Below are 23,564 nucleotides of genomic sequence, written 5' to 3' on the forward strand. Positions count from 1 at the left end.
GTCGAAAATTTTGTTAAAGCCGCTGCTACATCCTCTCTAAATACGTACTTGGTAATACTTTTGTTTGGTTGTATAGCATTAGCACTAGTTTCATTTCCTATTGTATCTTTTCGATAAACCACTGTCTGCCGTTTCTATTAACCATTCATAAATTCTGGCAGGAAGCTTTTATTATGCAAGCATCGAACTTCGCGTTTAGCTTTACTGTATCTTGGCATTCATGCTATCTTTTCTTGTCGATGCTACTGTTTATCTCTTGATACATGTTTCTTTCCTTCAAACGAATTTTCTCAGCTTTTTTTGTTTTTAAACGAACAGCGAAATTACTGTATATATACGATGTCAGTTCTTGATGTTATAATAATGTAATATCAGTTAATGGAAGTTTTCAGGATATTTTTTCATATGGTATATATTATTAAACAGAAATAATAATAATTAAACACAAATATCAACGTTCAGACATAAAAGAAGTACCATGTGTTTAATTTGGCAACATTAGATTGGACGGTTCGGTTGTATAGTCTATCGGAATTTTTATCATTACTAGGTATTTCAGTGAAAGGTAAAGTTGTTCAATTAAGCGGTCCTTCGTTTAGCTGGAAGTAAATGCATTGGTACAATTAAAAAAATATCTCTAGATAATACTATTTGCCATCATCTCAGTTGATGAAGTTTGAACCGTGACCTTTTGAGTCGTCAATTGAGTAAACTTAACTTAAATAATCAATATAATGCAATGATACTGATGCGACGAATAAATTTCACGTATAGATATAATTGAACGAGATTGTTATTATAATCTTTTATAATATTTTATACATTTTGTATTATTTATAACATTTTATAAATGCCACTATCACTGTATGTTTAAGATAAAGTAATCCTTTACATAATACATGTATCGATCGTGGAAAACGCCATAACCTTTCAGAACTCCTAGTAGCTCCCGTAGATAGTAAAATATTAATTTGATTATTTGTGACACGATCTCACTTACTTATATACAAAAATCCTATCTTTTTTCATGTTGCAGAATGTGAAACTCGAATTGGATAGAAACGTACGGTACCGAGGATCGATTCTCCGCACCTCGAACGAATGATACATGTAACGTACATCCTTTCGACAAGCATAAAATATTAGAAGATTGACGAATCGACAGCCTAGCGTAGAGCTGTGCTTGGAACATCTCTTGGAAATTATTCTTTGTGACGAGAAGACTTCGAATCGAGGTCACCTATGTATCGTGAAGAGAACGAGCAAAACAGAACCGCAAACCTGGTTCCCCAGCAGTCAAATGGTGCAAACACGTTTGAGCATCTGGAACATTCGCAGGACAGCATGGAAAACGGGGACGAGGTGGTTTCCACACGGGTCCAAACGGACGCATCGTCGTCCACCAACAGCACGCCAAGACCACGTGCACCACGAAATTGTGCCCGATGTCGCAATCATCGGCTGAAGATCACACTAAAATCGCACAAGAGGTACTGCAAGTATCGTTATTGTAACTGTGAGAAGTGCAAGATCACAGCCGATCGGCAACGAGTGATGGCGCAGCAGACAAAGCTAAGAAGACAGCTGGCGCAGGACGAAGTCAAAGTCAGAGCGGCAGAAGAGGTTAGTCTTTTTCTTTTTCTTTGTAAGTACACTGGCGAGCATATAGATAGCAATATTTTGTTTTCATAATTCGTATAAAATATGTACTGTTTATTCCTAAAGTAATATTATTACGCTATAAGTAAAATATTTGCAAAACTGTAATAACTAATCAAATAATAAGAAGGTGTTGTAGGCAAAAATATATCTGAAATGTATGAACAAAAAATTATTTGCTTTATCGTTAGAAAGTTACTTACACCTATTTATATGCTTGCTAAGTATCATTGTGAACATTTTTTGTTACTCATATTAGTGAGATGCTTTCATTTTTTTGAGTTTTTTTTAACATAGATGGTTTTTGAATACTTTATGAATTCTACGAATATCTCTTCTATGAATTTTACGCTATGTATACTATGAAAATATCTCTTTTATAAATTTTACGAATTCTATGAGTATTCATCAATATTTGTGTATCTGTACAAATTAATTGAATATCTATACAAATTAAGATAAAATGCAGTCAATTCTTCTTAGATAGAATTATGTATTTGATATTCATGAATTCTGCTCAGTTTAGAGTCGAAATGTATTTAATGGCTTTGATCGGAATTTCAAAATTTATAGGTTTCCTATTGTCCTTATAATTTTGTATTATTGGAGTAGATTTAGGATTTTAGATCTTTCACTACGCAGAATTGTATCGATATCCATATATTTCAATATTTTGTGTGTTATTAAATTGTAGAAATTGAAGAAGACGAAAGTTTGGAGATCATATGAAACAGTAGGTACATTTTTAATTTACATATTAGAAATACGTACAGAATTTAAAGTTTACGTTATTATTTAAGATATAAAAACATCAATTTTTTATGTCTGCTTTCTACAATATAATAAACAGTATGTACTTGGTCACAATGTAAATTGAATGTTACACATATATCTATACATGCAATATCTTTTATTTACTTAGTATGTGAATATATCTATTAACCACTATACATATAAGAAAACATATATAGTTATAACTATGATAAAATTAATTGGAATTTCATTAATATCGTCTAATTGATTGTAGTATATATAACACTTGAAATAAAAGTTTCACGCGATGTTTTATAATATTTGAATAAAGGTGGAATTTTCATTCAATCACATATGAAAATACAACTTAAAATCATATATAAATAGCAACTACTTTTTAGAAAATTTACTTTAGAAATATTAACTAATACGTAATTTTGGTCTTTCTCTATTAAAAAGGTTGCACAAAGTGACAAACTTTTACAACAAATTTAAACAATTTAAAGGAAATCGAAGTATTTTTTAATTTTCCTAATTAAAATTAATCATTTTTAACAATAATTTTGTAAATAACTGTATTTATATATATTTCCGTGTTTTCATCTTGCTTCACATATAATAACATTCAAGACTCCGCGTTCCATTTGAAATTGATGGATAGAAGGTATCGTTACTTCACATTCTCGTTTCACTTTTCCCGCCCAGACGTTCTAACTGTTATCACGTCTGACAAAGCGAGTAGGCCAGATTGTATAAATCTCACGGAACATGCATGCCTTTCAGAAATAAATCATCTGATTAAGGAGTACATCATTGGTCTGAACCTTCGAAACGTTGATTTGTAATCGCTGATACTGTAATTGCACGAATAGAATTGCGAAAGGCTATGATTATTTCGTATTTCATCACGCTCTTAACACCTGGTTAGGATACTCGTAATACAAGGAAAATTGCTATTATGTTTCCTGTATATCTCTCAGCTGCTATAATTTCAAACAAGTCGCCTGTATCTTGTCAACCTCCGATCGTAATTGATCTTTCCTTAACAGGTGGATCCACTGCCATTTGGTGCAGAAAACGATCGAGTTTCGTCTATTCCTCAGCCAGCTATAAGTATCGAGGGTAGTTACGATAGCAGCAGTGGCGATTCACCGGTCAGCAGTCACGGTAGCAACGGCATACACACTGGTTTTGGTGGTGTCATCAGTATTCCTCCTTCCAGAAAATTACCGCCGATGCATCCCCATACCGCAACGATCTCCCACTTGCCGCAGTCGCTAACCAGTGAGTAGTAATAATCTTCCTACTATTATTCTATCTTTTGAGCATGCATATCGGTATTACGTACGATGAATTAGTTCCTGATATTGTGTATATTGTATTAATGATATCAACGTATTTTGCTATAAACTTGCTTTCAAATAGAATACGATTAGAACTATGTGCATAGAATTTGATATCAGACATTTATAGAGGTGACTGCATAGCAAAATATTACTGCAATATATTTTATCAAGAATAAACTGCATTTTTAGTTTTTTGTATAATAAAACCGCAAACTTCTTTAATGAAGCTTTAAAAGTTTCATTAAGTATCACACAAACGCGTAATAATCAAGGACTATTGTTTGAGAAACTCGTTTCGCCAATTCATTCGTTCCTCAGCATCTTCCGAATCACAGAACATAAATTACCATTAATATTCGAAAGCATCCATTAACACAATATTTACAATACGGGATCGTAGTATGGTTCACCCTCCATTTGCATTACTGGCTCATTCCCGAGCAGTAATTAAAAATAATTTTCCATTTTTTCTTAATATTTTTGTTTAAATTTTGCTCTGCTTAAGAAAAATAAGGTAACACGAAGGAATAAGAACTATTGGATGATATTCTAGAAACTTGGAAAAATATTCAAGAATTTTTTTGGATTGCATGGACTTAAACGAACCAGTATGCAGATGATGTCAGTAAAAATAAGATTACAGACGAAGGGGATGGGTATGGGAAGGATACATTTAATACGCATGCTCATAACCTATTTACTTCGATGTACTTGCCTGTTGATGAATATACATGTAATGTGTACGTAGATATGTACACATTGAAAACCGGGATTACCTACCTGTTGCTTGCGTTGACTTTTAGCTATGACTTTTAGCTCCCCTCTGCTTCACCTATGAAATTCACCCTCCATACATAGGGCAATTAGTCTCTATTGTTTTCATTATCTCGAGCTCAATAATAAGATTGGGGCCATTACTATTATACATACTATCACACATCTCGTTTCATGAAATGTTAAATTTGTTTATACACGAGTATACATTAGCATACATTACATTGAAAGTGATGGATTTCAATCCCATTAAATTATTGCAAATTCCATTTAACACATTAGCACATTACTGGTTTAAATTGTATGGGGTGTTTTGTTTGTTCCGAGTTTCTTTAAATCTCTTACATTAAAATAAAAATAAAAGTCCCTTAATACATTTTTTATATGGTTTTGATCATTCTGCTGTGCTTCAAGTAATTTCCCGCAGGTTATTTTAAAGTTGTTATAAATCAGACTGTTTCTGCGTATTTTAAATCATACACGTATACCGATCGCTTATATTGTTGCTAATTGTATTCTCATGTTCATTAATTGCGTGGCTGTTGATTAATTTGGTTTTCAATCTGACTTTCAAAATATTCGTAATTCTAACCTGATAAGTAAAATCTATTCTTGGGTAAAGGAGAGATAATTAAGTAAATGAACCGAATCATAAATTTAATTTGCATTTTGTGTTTGATATATTTTTATTTCTATATTTATTATATCGTTATATCTATTTTATTGATCTGAATTAAATTTAAAGTAAATCTGATTGTTTGGTAAAAGATGTTATGAAGAAGTAATGAAGACATTTTATTACTTGAGAGGATGCATAAAGTGTGAATCATTTACTGGTTAAAGAGCAATTGGTACTTTCTCATTGCTACTTTCACATATTTGTATCGCGTGCTTTTGATAGGTAATCTTATTTCGCTTGAAACAGTGTACCTACATACCACTTACAAAGTATAGATGTTCAGATAGTTTGAAACTACTACAATTGAAAACAATCTCAACTCCTTTCTTTCATCTCGCAGTTCCAATGTGTCAATCTTCAACCATTCGAAACTAGCACTAAAACGAAATAATTATAAAAATATTAACGACTAGATAAGGAGACCTCCCTTGTTGGGAGACTTTGAAACAAAGACCAGTATTCAGTAGTCGTTGTCAGAAGACTATTACTTAGCTGTGTATGCATATACGAGCTATTATATCGATTGCAATTACCGTATAAAATATTATTTGAAGACGTTCAGTTAATGAAAGATCATTATTCTTCTCGAACACAATTCGACCACTATATTCCACTTCCTCGAATCGAACGTTTGTTACTGATTACCTATAGCTTTCGCGTATTACGACTTTGACCGACGTCATCTTAACGACGAGAGACATAAAACGGACCAACTGGAGGAAGAATATTCTTATGGACCGAATCTTCAACGACATAACTTCAAACAGACTACTATTAACTCCGTTTTACAAATGAACAAGCTTTTAGAGCGAAAATTTGAGATAGAGTAATCGGTGTATCTGAGTTTATAAATTAAACGGTTCATAACACAAACGATTATTGTCCATGTTTGATTGTAAAAGCAAAATAACGTTTCGTAATATCTTTAATTTTTCTTCGATAGGTTTCGCTATTGAAGAGTTCGCGGCAATAAAGAGACTCAAAAGAAAGTCCAATATTTAAATACATATTCTGTAGATAATTTATTGTAATATCGATTTGCACCATGTTGCGAGTCTTGTTTCTGAATACTAGAATAGTTCTTTATAAAAAATCGAAAAATTTGGCAAGAGTGTTCATTGAAATACGATTCTCTTTAATTGTTAACGAGCTTTTCTAACGTGTTGTGACAAAATTATAACACGTGTCCTTCCACGCATATGTGATAATTTTTAAGTAATAATGTTAGAAAGTTGAGAAATTTATGGTCGAAAGCGATCTTCGATTCGGAGATTCGATGGCTCTAATTTGAACAAAAGCCTCGGAACGCTGGGTATAACCGAACGAACGTACTTATAACGTCGTTCACAGTGATCCCAACGAAATTCAAGCCACTCTTTCACTTGACAACCCGACCGAATGTTAACCCTGGGTTTACGAGCGTCCCCATTGGATGGTGAGTCGTTCAAAGCCGGCTAATATAATACGAACTTATAACCAAAGCCGAAACCTGGGAGCTCGCTCTTGCTTTTACGATCTGGCTCGTTTTTAAAAGTTATCGTTATTTTGCTCGCTTTCGGATGAAATAGTTTGTTCACGGACGTAAACGGTTCGAAGGAGGCTAAAGTCTGCGCGCGGACAAACCACACTAAAGTCGAATTGACGCGCCACCGGCTTGTTCCGATCTGTCTAGACGGATCTCAGCACGCGTCCCCTCGCAATATCTCAACGAGATAATGCATGGACATGATGCTAAAATTTTTTACGAGTTTGAAACAACAATCAGCCACTCGTAACTAAATTATTTCCTTTCAATGTTGTACGTCCGTTCATTCGTGCAGAAACTCCGATGTATGTTTTCTTTACCTGTGTACATATATCGATACTGCGTTCTGTTTTACTTCAGCTACCGATGAAACTAATGGCCAATTTTGTTTTGGTAACGTTGTTTTGCTTATCGAGCTACATTCTGATAAAATGAAACGAATCCTTATTAGAAATAAATTCAAAATACGGGCTTGATCGATATCGCGTTGAGTATTAAAATTGCTTTCTTATAAGGAATGATAAATATCGCTGTTATATTCTTTTACTGTAATCATCGTATAACACATCCACCGAAATTCGAGATCTATTACTTTTTCTCCGTGTTACCAATGCGATTTCGTTTATATCCCTCTTACAACCGGCTTTACGGTAAAAGTATCACGGCAAATAATATAAGAGACCATTTCAAACGCTGTGAAACTAGCTACACAAATAAAAGATTCGTGACTATTCCGGCTCCTCTAATAATCACTAATAATACAATTTTTCTTTGATCTATGTCGTTGTTCCGTGGTCCTTGCATGGGACACGGCCGATCCAAATTTTATGCTAGTCGTTCTCATAAAGAGTCATAAATCTGTTAATTGATTTCCAACTGACACGTTTCCACGGATCCACGATGATGAAATTAATACAAAGGGAACGGCGTCGCTGTATCATAGTTGGCAATGGAAAAGTGGCATGGATACTACAGCGATATCATGAAAAGTTGGGTAGAAGCGAACGGAGCATAGGGAATCGTTCCTTTAGCGCAGGGGTGATCATATGGGGCGAGTATATGGGGTTGTAAAGTCGGTCTTTACGAGCTTGCACTTTGAAGGCATCGAACACGGACTTTTAATAACGCGTGGCTCGTTGTTACGCCGAAGAAGGATATGTTTGGTGAAAACGTAACATCAATTCACCAACTGTACGTGTACAGAGGACGTTGCGCCGTCGCCATTTTGAATCCCATGTGAAGTCGTGCGTCTCGGCCATCTGACGCGTGACACTTACAACTTGCAACTGCCCGTTCTCATAGTTACCTCTCCTTCTTCAAGGGTCCTTTATAAATATTGTTTCTTTCTTTCTCTACTTTACAAGACACGCGTTTGTCAAGTGAGCACGTCGAAAAGCATTTAGTAAAAACCCGTGAACTTCATTGAGAATATTTCTACTTTCGATAGATAATATGGGAGCCCTTTTCATACTAGCATGATGCGCCGTAGAGATAGTAACTTCTACGTTTGTTTTGCCGAATAACCATGTCAAAGTAGATTCTATTAGGTCGTCCCATAAGTTCGTTCCGTTTTTCGAGCGGTTATGTATGTTAAGATTGTTTACATACCTTTCAGTTTCATGGAAAAATGTAATCCCCCCCTCGTTGTACAACTCCTTCCCATTTTTCAAGTGCATTGGTCCCTCATCGCCGTATGTTTATAAATCGACACATGAAATTGTATACACAAAAGTCGGCACGAACTTATGGGATGACCTAATATTTATGAAACAGAGCTTTTATCGCGTCACATCATGAATTCCAGGTAACCCATGCGACACGAAATATATGGAATATTTTAAAGCCGCAAGCAGAATTTATTCGCTCGCGATAATATTTTACAAGCGAGATAATTTCTGTATAGAGTAATTAGTGGTTCCGTGCGTGCAAAGGGACTTGTGAAATGCAAGAAAGAAAGAGGCATAGCGAGTGGCGCAGTATGGGAGAAATAACGTACGATCTTCATAGGCAGCTAGCCTGAGTTTAATCTGTCAATAAAATCAGAGCATGGTTCTTAACGTACAGCAAGCGTTTGATCGATTGTAGTAAAGATTAATGTTCAGTACTAGATCGTGCAAGATCTAGTTGATTGCTTAGCAAGAAATATTAATTCTTCGAATAACATACACGATTTCCACAAAGATAACGCTCGTGATAATAGGACGGATTTAATGCTTTTTTTTAATGCTTCCGTCTTCGTGTACATGTTTCTTCCAGCGTGTTCCAACCATCGTCGTACGATGCTGCCGATCGTGCGGCACGTTAGCATAATGCAATTAGGAGACCATAATATACACTTAATATAGACATACATGTATGATGTTATGTTTGTCGAATATACGTGTACCGGCTTAATTCTTGACCAAACATGCTCAAACTCAATTTTCTCCAAGATAAGATTTAAAACACAAAACTTTTATGCTATATTTGCGAATATAAAATAACTTTTGTCGATTCACTAATCTCGTGTAGCTAAGAATTACGAATTTCGAAAGATTTGGGAATTCACGTTATTTTTGACAATTTTCTAAACTCGATTTTTTTGACAATAGAGTTTCCAATGCGATTCAGTTATTCTTTTAATAGCCCTCACTTTGAGCCATATAATGCTCGAATGTCTCCTTAATTTCATTTGTACTACGATGTACGATTTACGATCGTTCTAATATCGATGGGAAACGTGAAACACGAGTTTACGCTCGAATTACCATCTTTCTAAGAATACGAGTACGATAATCGAAATAGAACGGTTTTGTGGTTTGTCTAAAAAAAAAATTTTCACTTTTGTCACGAAACTCTTGAAATTTTTATGACTTCGGACCTTCGCTCGTAACAATCACCTTCTCGAAATCCTAGCTCATAAATCTTTGTATCGGGCCGGAGTCGGCTCCTTTCTTCTTTTTTAGCTACCGCGATCGATGACGTACACATTGACCACTTACAAACTCTCATCAATTATTACCCTTTTATAGACCTTTGGTACGTTGAACTAAACACCGAAGGGGTAGCTTCTCTTATTACACGAAATAGCATGGTGCAGTGTTTTCAGGGGTCGTGTGGCACTGTGGGGTAGCATTTACGAGTTTCTTGGGTTACCGTTTTGGTGCGTGGTGTCATGGATACAATTGAGAATAGGTCAGGGCATGGAAATCCATCTTAAGCACCTTGATCCTCTCGTTTTACTTGTTAAAACGATCGAGGTTGGTTTTTGCTGTATGTGGTGTGATGAGTCAGTTTTTCGGACGAATTTATTTATCGACGAATGACTCTGTTGCATATCTCTTTGCATAATATCGTTACGTAAATAATAATTACGTTCTATTAAAATAATTTATTTATTTTCTCTGTTGTAGAGAAATGGGTTTTTTATTACAGGACGTAAAACATCTTACGTAAAATAAATTATTTACGTAAATAAAATATTTTAAGCGACCTTATATTAGTTCAGATGAAAATTCTCCCCTTAAGTAAAGATGTAAATTAATAAACAAAAAATGACATTGTATGTAGATACCTATATTCGTAAAAGAGATTAGCGTAGTTAGTCACATAGCGTCTTACTTTGATCGATGATAGTAGAAAGATTTCTTAATGATTCGAGCACGGAACAAGTTATTGTAATACACTTACACGAACAAAGAACGCATAAGACGGATGGTTTATGGCTTCATTGTATAAACACTATTAACAACCAATAATATCACGAATAATTACTGTTCCTCCCTTCACACGAAGATATTCTGTATAAGGGGAATGCAATTTACGATTAACACTTTTGTAATACAATTGGTTTGCGTTACGCTACTACTTTGTACAATAAATTGATCGACGCAGTCTTCATAGATGAATTATTTAATGTTATCGAACAGCTTAGACAACATAGATCCTAGAAGCAAATTTCATAATAAATAGTTAATTAAATTGTTACGAATAATTCCATACTTTCAAAGCTAACAGATGCTTAAGGCAGAATTTTCAACATTTCTCATATTTTTTATACATAATACGATAAATCAAGTATCAATGATTTTCTATTTCAGTATCTGTATATAAATATGTAATGATTATTCTATATACAACATTTCTATTGTTAATAACAAGAATTATGTGAAAATATAAAAGCTTCATTTGTTATGGTAACGGATCGACTGCCTGCGAAATCTCTATAATACAGAACATAACACGTTCTCCGTATGCTATTTTATTGCGACTAATCGGTGACTGTATGGAGAAAACTTGATATCGAATAGTTAGAAAATAGCATTAATAATTGATAAAATAATGCAATTACTGATTGCACATTGCACCATTGCACTTTAGAAAAAAAGCATGATCTTACGAATATAGTACTCTTTGAATCATTCATCTCTCCCCTTTGATATTTTTCTGTAATTGCACTTGTAACGGAGTCATAACATGAAACAGTTACATAGATTACCCCTGTACATATAGTATAATAAAGAATGATTCTTTAATACTTTGATGATACCCTCTATCAAAGAAGACAACGGCTTTATCGGAATCATACTCAATTTTAATACTCAACGCGCTATCGATCAAGCCCGTATTTTCTACAATGTCATTTCGAGTTTGATATCTAACAGGTGCTTAGTACGCTTTTACATCAGGTTTCGTTGTATTTTGACGGACTATAAACGAAGCTATAAGTATGCTGTAACGTTACCAATTCTGCGATATGTTTCTTAAATATATTGCGCTTATCGAATTGATGTAAAAATTACAGAACAATATGAATACCTATTTTGTGAAAAAGTATGTAGAACTTTCAATATTATGCATGCATTTCAATATATCAAATGCATGCGCATTCAACGCGTTAACATTGTCACCTTCGGTTTAAAACTTGTACATTTGATGAGTATTGTTTTACAGTAGCAATTATTCAGTTTTTATTATTATTGCATTATTCAGCTTTCGCAGCAACGTTCTCGATTCGATACCTACTGCATATAATCCCAGCCAAACATCGTAACTGGGGAAAAGGCAGTTTCACAAACGTAACTGATTAGAAATTAGAAAGTAACTATAAAACTGGCAACTACTTGGGAAAGTAATTTTAGTCACTGTCAAGCACAAGTCAGTGAAACAGTTCAGCAACTTCAATTTATAATACTTTGACAATATTTTCATACGTTACATAATTAAATAAATGTGACACGTTCACATTAGTATGGTTTTGTTAATAATTTGCATTGTATGTGATAGCATTTTAACGAAATAGATTTATTTTTGTGCTATTAATATGTTCTAGTAGAGAGAATTATATTTATATTTGAATGAATTTATGAAAGAGGATCAACGTTGTTACAAATAAGCTATGAAAGACCATTTCTACGGTTCTACAAAACTGATATATACTAAAGTTTAATTTTTTTCTATATTTTATACTTGTATTTCTTATATTCTTAATGTCATATTCGTTCAATTACCTGATTTAATCACTACAGCTTGCATTTTATGAAAATATCAGACAATTAAGTATTGATAGGTCCACTTTCAGTTTCCCATTTCGTTTTACACATCGATACTTTTACTATTTTTGGATTGCTTTTTACTTATTCTTCAGCATATATAGACCAACATTAAATATTCCAACGCGCTTTCTATTTTCTCTAACGTAGATAGTTTAACTCGAACGCATATCCGATAAAGCCGATAATTTTTTTGCTTCTGGCAATATGAATGTAGTGTAAAGTTATAAGTAGGAATTAAAAGTTCAAACATAAGCATCTATCTCTCCGGTTGTTTCACGTGGGCCAAGTTTTCTCGTTAACGTCGGTACCACTTTCACGAATTACCCCAAATGCCGAAGGAATTATTCGTTGCCGCATATATCGCATCTCTGTGACGCGTAAATTCGATAGAAAGTTCTTTTATGCCGAGATGATCTCTTTTAATGTTTAGACTCCGTTTGTCTGCAACCACTTTTCCCCGTTTCCTACGGATTTTAGTCCGCGTTCCAGGAAAACGTCCGGCTTCTAACCTGGACTATCCCAGGGATTCAGTTTATAACCGTAGACTCTACGAGGTTTTATTATGCCTCCCTTTTTCTTTCCCTCGGCCGACGCGACGCATTGTTACGTCACCTTCCGATCCTCCTAAACGATCTTCCCACTATCGCGGATTGAAAGTTAATATGTTTATTGATTGTACGTTTTGACAATTATGAGCGAAGGATTTATCGTATTTACGCGATGGAGATTGTTCACTCCTTGTTGATACTTTCAGGGCGGAATCTTTTAGCTTGCGAAAGAAAGTTCTTTTTTTTATTAATTACCAATAATAGACACATATCTCTTCAAGTAGTTTCGCAAAGAAGACATAATATATTTTAAAATTTGACCGTAGTTTTATTGGAAATTTATCGGTCAATTAATTAATCACTCGCTAAAGTACAGTGTTGCGTTTAGGTCAAAGAGATAATATTCGATTGAAATATAAATTGAGATTTCTCATTTTCAAGCATCTATTTTCCAATACATATGTGCTATTTGATAATAATAAATACTTATTGCCGCTTATTTTCTGTTATACTTTTGCGCATTCTTCAGAAGAAACTTTCCTTCATTTTCACTCCGTTCGAAATCTGTACCGATCCACTCCATTACATTCCATTTCGTATTGGTGAAAATAAAGTCAAATTACAATTCACATTTGAGGTTTCTGTAACAGCACGTGCCTAACATAAATGCACTGTGCATGCGTGTTGAATCTCTAATCAGCACTACAATCTGCCCAACGAAGCGAGACTAGAGACATTCGATTGTCACTGATCGGCAATCAATAGCCGCAGCGATTACGTTTTGTTTATGTCTATTCCTTCGTCTCGTTAGACGGTCTTATAGTTGTAATTGTGAAAGGGAGATAACTCTAGATTAGATTACTCGTTTGATAAACTAATAACAACGTAAACGAACAATCTTATTGGTGGCAAGTTTTTTTTATAGAAGAAAGTATTTTGATAAACAAAGATAGAATAGATAAAATTGGTATTTTTAAAATAATAAAATATCCTTTGAATCTCATTTATAAGTTGTACTTAAACATTTTTTCGTACAAACTTTAATATATGTGTGTACCCACATGTATCGAAGAAGATCGTAGTAATAAAAATATTATTTTCAATATATATACGCTATCGCGTGCGAATATCATCAGATATTTACCTGATCTTTCTTTCCCCTCATTTTTCCTTTCAGTAAAGCAAGGACGTTATTTAATAATAATAATAATAATATCAGAGTATCTTAGAATTCATTTCACATACTCTTTCCGACTTTTTTCGTTTGAGCGAAATTTTCCGCTTGCCTGACTCGTTTCTAACTGATGATTGACAGGTATACAATACATGCAACTGCTGGCAAGCTGAGTGCAAAGTGTATAAATAGGTAACTGCAAGTATTTAAATGTAAATAAGAACGCGAAGCAGGTCGAAGTAAAGTAACTGCGGTTACATTTAAAGCTTTCTGTTGCTCGGCTACACAATGTATGTCACGTGATGCTACCGCAGTTACCAGAAAACTTTGCATTAAAATATCGATTGCATGTGTTTCGTCCATTGTACCGAGGCATACGTCTTTTAATATCAGATCGTTTACGTAAATAGTTCATTTTAGATACAACTGCGATAAATCCATAACTACTTATTATATACAGGCAATGAATGTTCATCAAGTTATACTCGTCAAATTGTGTTCACGTCGATTTCTATTCCTTCGAAGGCGTATTCTTTAACTTTAAAAAGAAACGATTCTACGTTTTGTTCTATGTATAATGCATATGTTGTTCATAGCATATATCTTGTTTATTATAACTTAGCCAATTTAACAACATTAGAAGGTAATTAAAAACTGTAATAATATACAATGAATCATACAAGCATTTTACATTAGTTATATATAAAATATATAAAATTTTATTCATTGCTAAACTTAATAATACTGTGTTTTCTCTCCACTGAAACTTCAGTTAATATGAAAATACTGATAAGAATATATATGTATATAGTTAAATTATACTTGTCTTATGTAAATACAAAAATGCTGCCAAGTATTTGCAAAAGCGATTAAATAAATACATACCTGTAGGCTGAAGCTAAAACTGCAATACCATTTGAAATATAAATAAATTACTAATGCTTGCTAATCCCTTAGCTTATAATTTGATTATAACTGATATGAAATATAAACCGATTGTTGGAACAATTAAATCTAAGAACGTAAATAACGAAGATTAAATTTGCTTTGTACGATATCATTATTTTTATATTTCTCGTTGATTTTGTTTTTTATTATGGCAATTCGAATCCCCATGAAGACACTCATCTGCATTAATAGATTAATTTCAGTCATCTTCTCTAGTTACGAATTTAACGGTGGAAAAAATATAAGCTAAATTGCACGAAGAGACAAAGTAACATTTCTCATACGTCAAGCGTTCGTTTCCTGGCGTGACAAGCTTCGCCGTCTTCGATATCGCGTGTTCAGTCAGAAGAATCGATCGATGTTACTAAACGTACTTGGAAATCATCAATACTTAACTGTTCTTGGATTTTTACGCGTAAAAATTATAGGTTGTTTGATATAATTATATGCATACTATGAAAAGTACAAGACTGATGATTCATGAGACAGCTTATGACTTTTTTTTAGTATGTATGCATATGTTAGCAAAAATATACGATATAATAGAAAATATAAGGAACATCAATGTTCTGGGTCTGTTTTCTTCCTAAGTTTTCTTCCTAAACTCTCTTTTGATTTATCTTGATCTTAAGAACATAATGTGAAAAATTTGACATTTATAGTAAAGAGATTGACTATTAATAGACTTAAATATAATTCTTCACTCTTTTGTTAAAAGCAAATTAGTATCATACAGAGCTTCCTACTTGCTGTATATCGAAGGTGACTTTAAAATTTCAATTACTTAACAACTGTAGCTAAATATAGTATAATAGGATATTCCTAGACTGACATTGTAACGAATATGTATAACTTTGTCTTTCTCTGTTTCTTCAGATGAAACTGTCGTGCCAATTAAATTAATCCTTTGGCAGTGTAACAAAATAACGGGGAATTTAAAATGTATGACTTAGATAATACATAATTATACGTTTTTTTATCGTCAAGGTTGCTTGAATTTTTCCTTGATATTTGTAAAATAATCTAAAAATAATATTTTTATAAAATACTTAGTTTCAACCTTTTAAAAATATTAGTAACTACGCTACGTATTATGACACTTCAGATATGGAACTTACGCTACTACGCTACTTTATAGTTACAATGTGAATGAGTTAAGCAATTAATTTTAGTTAGTTATATATGACTATGCGATCATCATGCTTTAAATGAATGAATAAAATTCGTAACTTTTTATATCTTTCCCTTTATCATTAACATTGAAACAAAGAATTCGAAAGAAACACTTATTCCTAGTAAAACTATGCAATTTTTATCTGTTGGAACCTTATAATTATACTTTCTTCAGAATAGAGAGTGCGATTAAGTTAACAAGAGAATTTATTCCCTTCATTGTTTTTACAAGTTATATTAAATGGAATATGTGCTTGGAAACACAATCGATCGGAAGTGGTTGTAGGATACGAACTGATGCTTTTGCTTACCGCTTATACATTTTGTAGTAGTATAGCACAAACTGTTCATTGATATTCAAAGTTGTCGTAAATCAAGTTTTTCTAATTTGGGTACATTAATACGAAATATTATTTAATTAATAATGAAGTCGTATAGATTTCTTATACGGACCGAAAAAGTACTACAAGGCATATAAAAATATTTTTAGAAATGCTATTGGTATATTAGATTAGAAGTTAGCTTCAATTTTGTTTATTGTATATTTTTTGTTAGCTAATCAGAAGAAAACTACCTAAATAAAACCTTATTTTGTACGGTGATTATATGTCGACACATTCGAATTGAACATACTATTTGATAAAGAGAAGCTATTTGTAAATATTTCAAATTATGTAACAGATAAACTCGCGCAAGTTGCAAACTAGTGCTCACTGGTCACTTTTCACAAAAGTAGATCCATCTATTAAATTAATTGCCAGTAACACAGACGAAAAATAATATCTCACGAGAAAAATAATTAAGAAGGTAGTACTCCTGCTTTGGAAAATGAAATAATTAAAAAATTAATAACGTCAATCAATTTCATCGTCAATTGAACAATGCTCCTTGTCAATAGTTTTAAACTTGATATTAAAAAACAATATGTACGAATAACGTGTGAAATATCCATACGTATGGTCTTTTCACGCTATACATAGATCTATCCTCAATATGCAATAACACCGTTCGTAACAGTATCTGTTGCAATGGTACTTTTGAAGTTTCTTGCTTTTGAGTTTAATACATAGCTCAAAGAAAAGTTATTTACGTGAGCTTTTTACGTTATTAGACAGTTGTTTGAAATGTCGAAGTAGCGTTTCAAGCGAAAGTTTTACGATATTCAAACGTGTATGTGATACCACCCAGTATTTGTGCTTGTTGTTGCTGTTATGAGCTTATATATGTATATATACGCCCGTTATCACTGCCAACTATTCCACAACTAAGTTAACGCTTCTATTTTCTCGGTACTATTACATAGGTGCACACTCATATTTCGAACTGTGAAGTAGAATATTACTCTCGTGTTATTTTTAGAAACTAACTACATAAATACAGTTTCATTTCACTTATCGATAATTCTTATACGTTTCTAAATGTTACAATGTTTGTGCAATGGATAAATTATAAATATTTGTGGCTGTTAAATAAGTTGGCAAAGAACAAAAGAATTGATTCCTGTGTATCTTAAACTATCGACTTTGGATCTAAATCAGTCTTAAAAATAGCGTGGTTGTAGTTTGCAAGGTTTTGGTCAACCCGGCTAAAGGAAGGGTGGATTGTAAAGTTGGTCACAGTCTAGTGACTCGAGTCGGATCTCTTTTACGACGCGACAGGGTTAAATGATCTGTCACTTTCACCCTCGCTGTATCTGCTCTGCTCAGTGGGCAGCTTACTACTATCGCAAGAATGCCATAAAATATTATAGCTCCCATCAGTGTTGGCGATCCACACTTGCACATCAAGCAAGTAACTTACGACTCGTATTTCCAGGTTATCACTCTTTCTTTTCTGTGAATGTCTTCCTTTTATCATGTTGTCCTTTAACTGTTTTTATTCCTTATTTGTACACCTACTTACGTGTTAAAGCGAATTAAGATATCTCAAGTTAAACCTACAGAGGTTATAAAATTTTGAAGCCTTTCAATAGGTGTATGCCTTCTGCCATATAGAGTATCAATTTTGAAAGCTCATTTTAATTTATCATATCATAATTTTGAATGTTTTTACTGTCCTCGCTTTTATGATGAGATTAGATCAAGCCAGGAAGTAGGTAAAAGTGTAAAAGATAGATATATGATTTTTAAAGGGGACTACTTTCAGGATACTTCCAAGGCTTCAAGCATACAAGATATATGTATATATGTATATATATAAAAGCCTTTCACTTGCTCTCTGAGATAAATTTTACCTTTACTATAATTTCGATAGCGGTTATAATTTGTTTTACTTATACTTGTCGTTTTATAAAAATGACCTCAAATTCTAGTGTACTATATCGATAGCGGTTATAATTTGTTTTACTTATACTTGTCGTTTTATAAAAATGACCTCAAATTCTAGTGTACTATATCTTCTTTTTTCAAATATATGCGACAAAATGATTCAATTCTTCTCCAATCTTCTATAGTGATCAATATATCCCGGTAAAATTCCAGCGTTTTGTCAACGAGTGTTCCGGTAACCGAAAATCTACTGTAGTTACATCAAATATATAGACAAAATAAAATCTGATCACAGAGATCCTCGCGTGCTTTTACTAATTCTCTGATAAAATCGGAAGAAAAATCTCGCAGAAGGGTAGAGAATTCCAGTGAAAGGAACGCGGGCAAGCCGAGTCGGTTGATTTTCGTTGTTGCATAGCGCTGCCGCCGCGTCAGCCAACATCTCATGTCCAAAGAGTCCTAAAATCTTTACGGCCTTCTACTTACTTCTACTGTGCACCCGGAGGGCAACGATCTTCACGGCATCTCGGCCAGCCTTCACAGGGGTGTTTATGGTCTTTCGCTCTCTCGACTTGCATTGTACGTGGTGTGTCCGCGCAACGCTGGTATGTCTGCGTGTAAGATCGCTAGTTCGTCGCGACGCGGGATGTCGGGCGTCGCGTGACGTCATCGTTTTCATTTCACGAAACTGTTAATCCAGCCACGGAGGTGTATGCTTACTTATTGCTAACTTTTTTATCGCGCGTGAATTATTCGGTACTTTACTGTACGCCCGGACTATGCGTTTAAAATGCAAAAAGTTTACTATTTGCGAGAATTTTGCATTGTACGTACATATGTACCTACCTTCGAAGTGGCAGGAATCGAATGTTTCCAAATTGGGATAGTAATTTGTATGGTTACCAAATTTTCGAGAACCAAGTACATAACTATTTGGCAAGAGAACAAATCGAATATATAAAATAAGCTAATGAGAATGACGTGTAGTGTCACATATTTTATCGCAGGTGTACTGCGATACAGATACAGTGCAAGTCAGTTACACGACACTCACGCGAATTTTATATCTAAGTATTCCCTATATTCATTTTAATTAATTACTGATTGATTATACAAACAATAGCTAAAACTGAAGCTGTAAATAGTTTCAAAGAAACAATTATATACAAATCATATAACAAAGTCGTTATAACAAAGTGAAAATTGTCTTGCAAGTTAACAAAAAATAAAAAGAGAACTAATAGTAAATTACGGTAAAAAGCAACGACAATAAAAAATAAAAGGGATATTAGAATAACGAAAATTACTTTGCTAACTTATTCAGAAGAATTTACTAGGTACGTACATTATCTAAGATCTGTTTTAACTATCGCACAAACATCGCACATGCGTATCCCAAGTAATTTTTTAAAACGAACGAGGAATACGTTCGTCTGTTTGCAAGCAATGGCCAAAAGCGAGCAAGGATTTTATGCGAACGCTTGACAGGATAGAATTTTACTGCTTCCGAAATGTCGTGTCTCGTAAAAGCTGCCGCGTTCACGACCGTTCCTTCATTCGGCTCTTTCCACTGGAACTTATTGCGATTTCACGTTGACTATTTTTATAGGCGAAGAAGAATTGTTGCAAAGGGTTTCGGTTATACCGTTTTTATTGAAATACACGTAAAACGTCAAGTACAAAGCTTCCAGTGTAGCGAGGGGTTGCGTAGGCGATACGTCTGTAACTTTCCTTAGCTACGATCCTCTTGTCTTTAAAATGTCGATGGATACGTTAAAGTAGATATTAAAGAAGTTTCTGTCATGAATGAAGCGGGTGTGTAGGTTCTTATTCAGAGTTAGCAATAAGTATTTTGTTTGAGTGGTTGGCAAAATGAGGATTTTACAAAATTCTTTTATTCCTTATACTCCTCTTCGAACAATTTTCATAAATATCAATTAATTAATTCCTTTTACTTTATGGGTACCGCTAAAACTTCATGTCTCGCGATTTCTCAGTCTAAACTTTCAATTCAACGATCGTTTTCCCATTTTAGAGAAACTTAATCAACGTTGGGAAGCGATAGTGAGAGAGATTATTTTCATACGTTCGTCTATGTTAAATGAAATAATAAAAAAGATTTTTTTTTGTAACATGATCAAAAGGCGTCCCGCAAGGCGTAAAAGAGTGCGGAAAGTCTAAAAGCTTTTGTTTCGGATGGCAAGAGAACATCGGCCCAGTGAATGATATTCGGTGCGATACGACGTGTCTTTTGTCATTGAAACGGCCCCTCATCGGTGTACAGGCCAGGGTTTCAATTACGTGGCGATACAACGGTATCATTGCTACAAAGCCCGTTTCTAAACCATCCCTCGTGAGAGCTATGTGTGCCGCGACGTATGTCCATCGAACACACGACCAGTGGTCGAAATGTAGACGGGGGTTTCGCGTTCCTCTATGTAACACGAGATCCTCGCAGGGATCATCAAGCTGGAAATTCGCGAAATCTCGTGTTTACGCGCTTGTATGCGATCCCTGGCAAAATTCTAGCTCGTAGTTTTCTTTACGCATAGGCACTTGTGTTAGTTTAGAAATAATTTCTTTTCGTCAGATAATTTTTTTCGACAATTTTTTGTGCGTTCCCAAGCTCTTGGCGTATTCGAGCGATTTTGGCTTTGTGCTTTGGGATATCGAGCAAACTCGTCCAATGTGATTTACACAATGACATTTGAAAATGCATTCTACAAATATTTTTATTCGTGTCACGGGTTAAGTGAGCTTGCTATACAATTTATGTGGGATTTCTAACAATGTCACGGTTATAGCCTTTGTTCTTCGGATACCAGAGAGGATATCGAGTTAACGACCAATTTCATGCAATCAAACGCACATCTATAAAATGATATAATCGTATTCGTGTGGTCAGAATTGTCCCGAGAGAAAATTCTGTGTTAATCGGTTATCATTGTCGCTGATGGTGTTTGACCTTTGACATTGATCACGAAAGCCTTATTTCTCTTCTTTATTCTTCGGTTCTTACGATGATCGTACGAATATATGTATTATTAATCTCGATATGCTTGTTATTCTTCTAAGAAGGTAATAGCAATATTATTTTCGTACCTATTTTGCGATTTTTAGCAGTATCATTCACAATTAACGTTATTCTTCCATTACGATAGTTGGAATAATAAATGAATATATATAATAAGGTATAATATGAAAGTTTTCTTAACCCTATGATGATTGGTTAACTCGAAGCAACTTTCACGGCAAAAATTAACAAAATGTGGATTTTATTATGTTTGTAGAAAAATCTAATAGTTTCGGATATTTAAAATATGGAAGAATAAGAGTAATAAATAATAGAAGAATATGTTTGTAGTTAACACGTATATGACGCTAGTGTCGCTTCACTAGTTATTGCAGAGCTAATATATTCGATTTAAATTGCAAATAGAGAAGGAAATTATTCTGAAGAAAATTGCATAAGGATTCCGGGTTATTGAAGTTAGTTTACTGAACATCAAGATTTCATGTATACACGTTTGTGTCATCTCTAACTTGTTATTATTGGATTCATTGTCAAACGTGTCTAAATAGATTTTAATTCTTTTTTAATCTGGTAATAAAAAAGTTTTAATGCTAATCATTTTTTCCATTTTATGGTGTAAATATTATCCGTGCATAATAGGAGTTAATCCGATCCCGTAAAGATTGTTTCAATAGGTTACGATGTAAGAGAAAATATATTTTGCGAGTTAGTGGTGGTATAAACAAATTTGTTTCTCGTTTTAACATTTTGTGGATACTTCGCAATAAGTTGCAAATAAATAATGCAATAATACAGGAATTAGGATAAAAATTTATATCTATTGGAATGAATTTATTTGTATTCATATTTTCGAAGAAAATTCAAATAGACAAATTTTTCCATAACTATCCATATGTCATCCACCTCACCGATTTCGATGATTTGTATTCCATACTAACAGGTTTTCCACATGTATAAGTTACTAATTTTTTACAATGAACACCACGACAGGTTCATTAATATGTTAAAAAATGCGTAGTTCCATTAAAAGAATAAAACTGACCTTTGTTCGACGTCGCGCGCAGCTCTTGGCAAGTCGCGCTACTAGTTACAAGTGGAAAAGGGCCCTTACGGCACAGCGACCTCATTAAACAACGTCTAACCCAAACCTAATTCTTATCTTTTGTTTATAGCTTATATATGTTTGGGTTAGGTGTCGTTTTATCCAGCCGTCGGCAACCAAACTAAAGAGTATGCTGTCACGGACGCAAATTATTGCTAGAATTCGCTATAGTGGTACCGACAATATTTTACGAATATCTCGGAAACTAAGGTCGAGCAGCACATACACATGTTACATCTATAATTATGTTGAAAATGTCGATTTCTACAACATATTTAAAAATCATCGAAATCGGTGAAATGGATGAGATATCGATAATTACCAATTTTTGGATAGAAAGATTTCAATGGTACATTTTTTTATAAATCGAGCAGGAAATAACCAGAAAGATAATGAAATATCTATAACACTTAAATGCGGACTAAAGTGATCTTATTCTATTCAACAGTTTTTCTGATTGTAAACATAGATGTATGCATCTCGAAGACCAAACATTCTTTTAAGTCTTGTTTATTATTTATACCTTTCTCTTTATAAGTATACGAGAGTTTCTGTCGAAGTATGCTGCGTATGTAAAACAGTATTATCAGTCGGCATAATACTACGGGTGATTGGCTTCAGCAGTGTCATATAATTCGCGGACTCGTATCAAAGTTTTTGTTATCGGATATCGTTACGATCACTACCCCTTTCTTTTCTTTTATTCCTCTCAGACATTTTGCGAATTATACCCGCATGTTTCTTTTACGCCGTGTATATTCCAGCGTGGATATACGATATTATACTTCATATTACTGTATTATAATTCATGTTTCGTTGTATTCTGTGAAGCAGTTAATTGAGGGAGAGTCGTGCAGTATCTACTGGTATAGAGTACCAATATCGTTATATTTCTCGACTTTTTCGCCAGATATTAGTATTTTTATTCGAATAAACAAATGAATATAACAATTCTGTGCACTATATTTCAGAGGCATATAGTTTATTCCGTTGTTCGCGTTGTCCTGATACTTGTTTTTAATATTTTAAGCGTTGAAAGTTATCTTCT

At 33.8% G+C, this 23,564-nt stretch overlaps 1 protein-coding gene across 6 annotated transcripts in view; it reads left to right on the forward strand.

The window, feature by feature from the left end:
* LOC126921671 (doublesex- and mab-3-related transcription factor A2) overlaps positions 1–23,564 on the forward strand; it is a 105,918-nt gene that overhangs the window by 7,799 nt on the left and 74,555 nt on the right. For 5 of the 6 annotated variants that reach the window (XM_050733422.1, XM_050733419.1, XM_050733418.1 and 2 more), the window contains 3 exons: positions 1,037–1,623; positions 2,354–2,392; positions 3,462–3,696. In XM_050733422.1, coding sequence (XP_050589379.1) covers positions 1,243–1,623; positions 2,354–2,392; positions 3,462–3,696 — 655 coding nt within the window. In that variant the 5' untranslated portion in view covers positions 1,037–1,242. The remainder of the gene's footprint in view (positions 1–1,036; positions 1,624–2,353; positions 2,393–3,461; positions 3,697–23,564) is intronic. The other variant, XM_050733423.1, reaches the window with a different exon arrangement.

The sequence above is a fragment of the Bombus affinis genome, chromosome 11 (genome assembly GCF_024516045.1).
Source record: "Bombus affinis isolate iyBomAffi1 chromosome 11, iyBomAffi1.2, whole genome shotgun sequence".
NCBI classification, from domain to species: Eukaryota; Metazoa; Arthropoda; class Insecta; order Hymenoptera; family Apidae; genus Bombus; species Bombus affinis.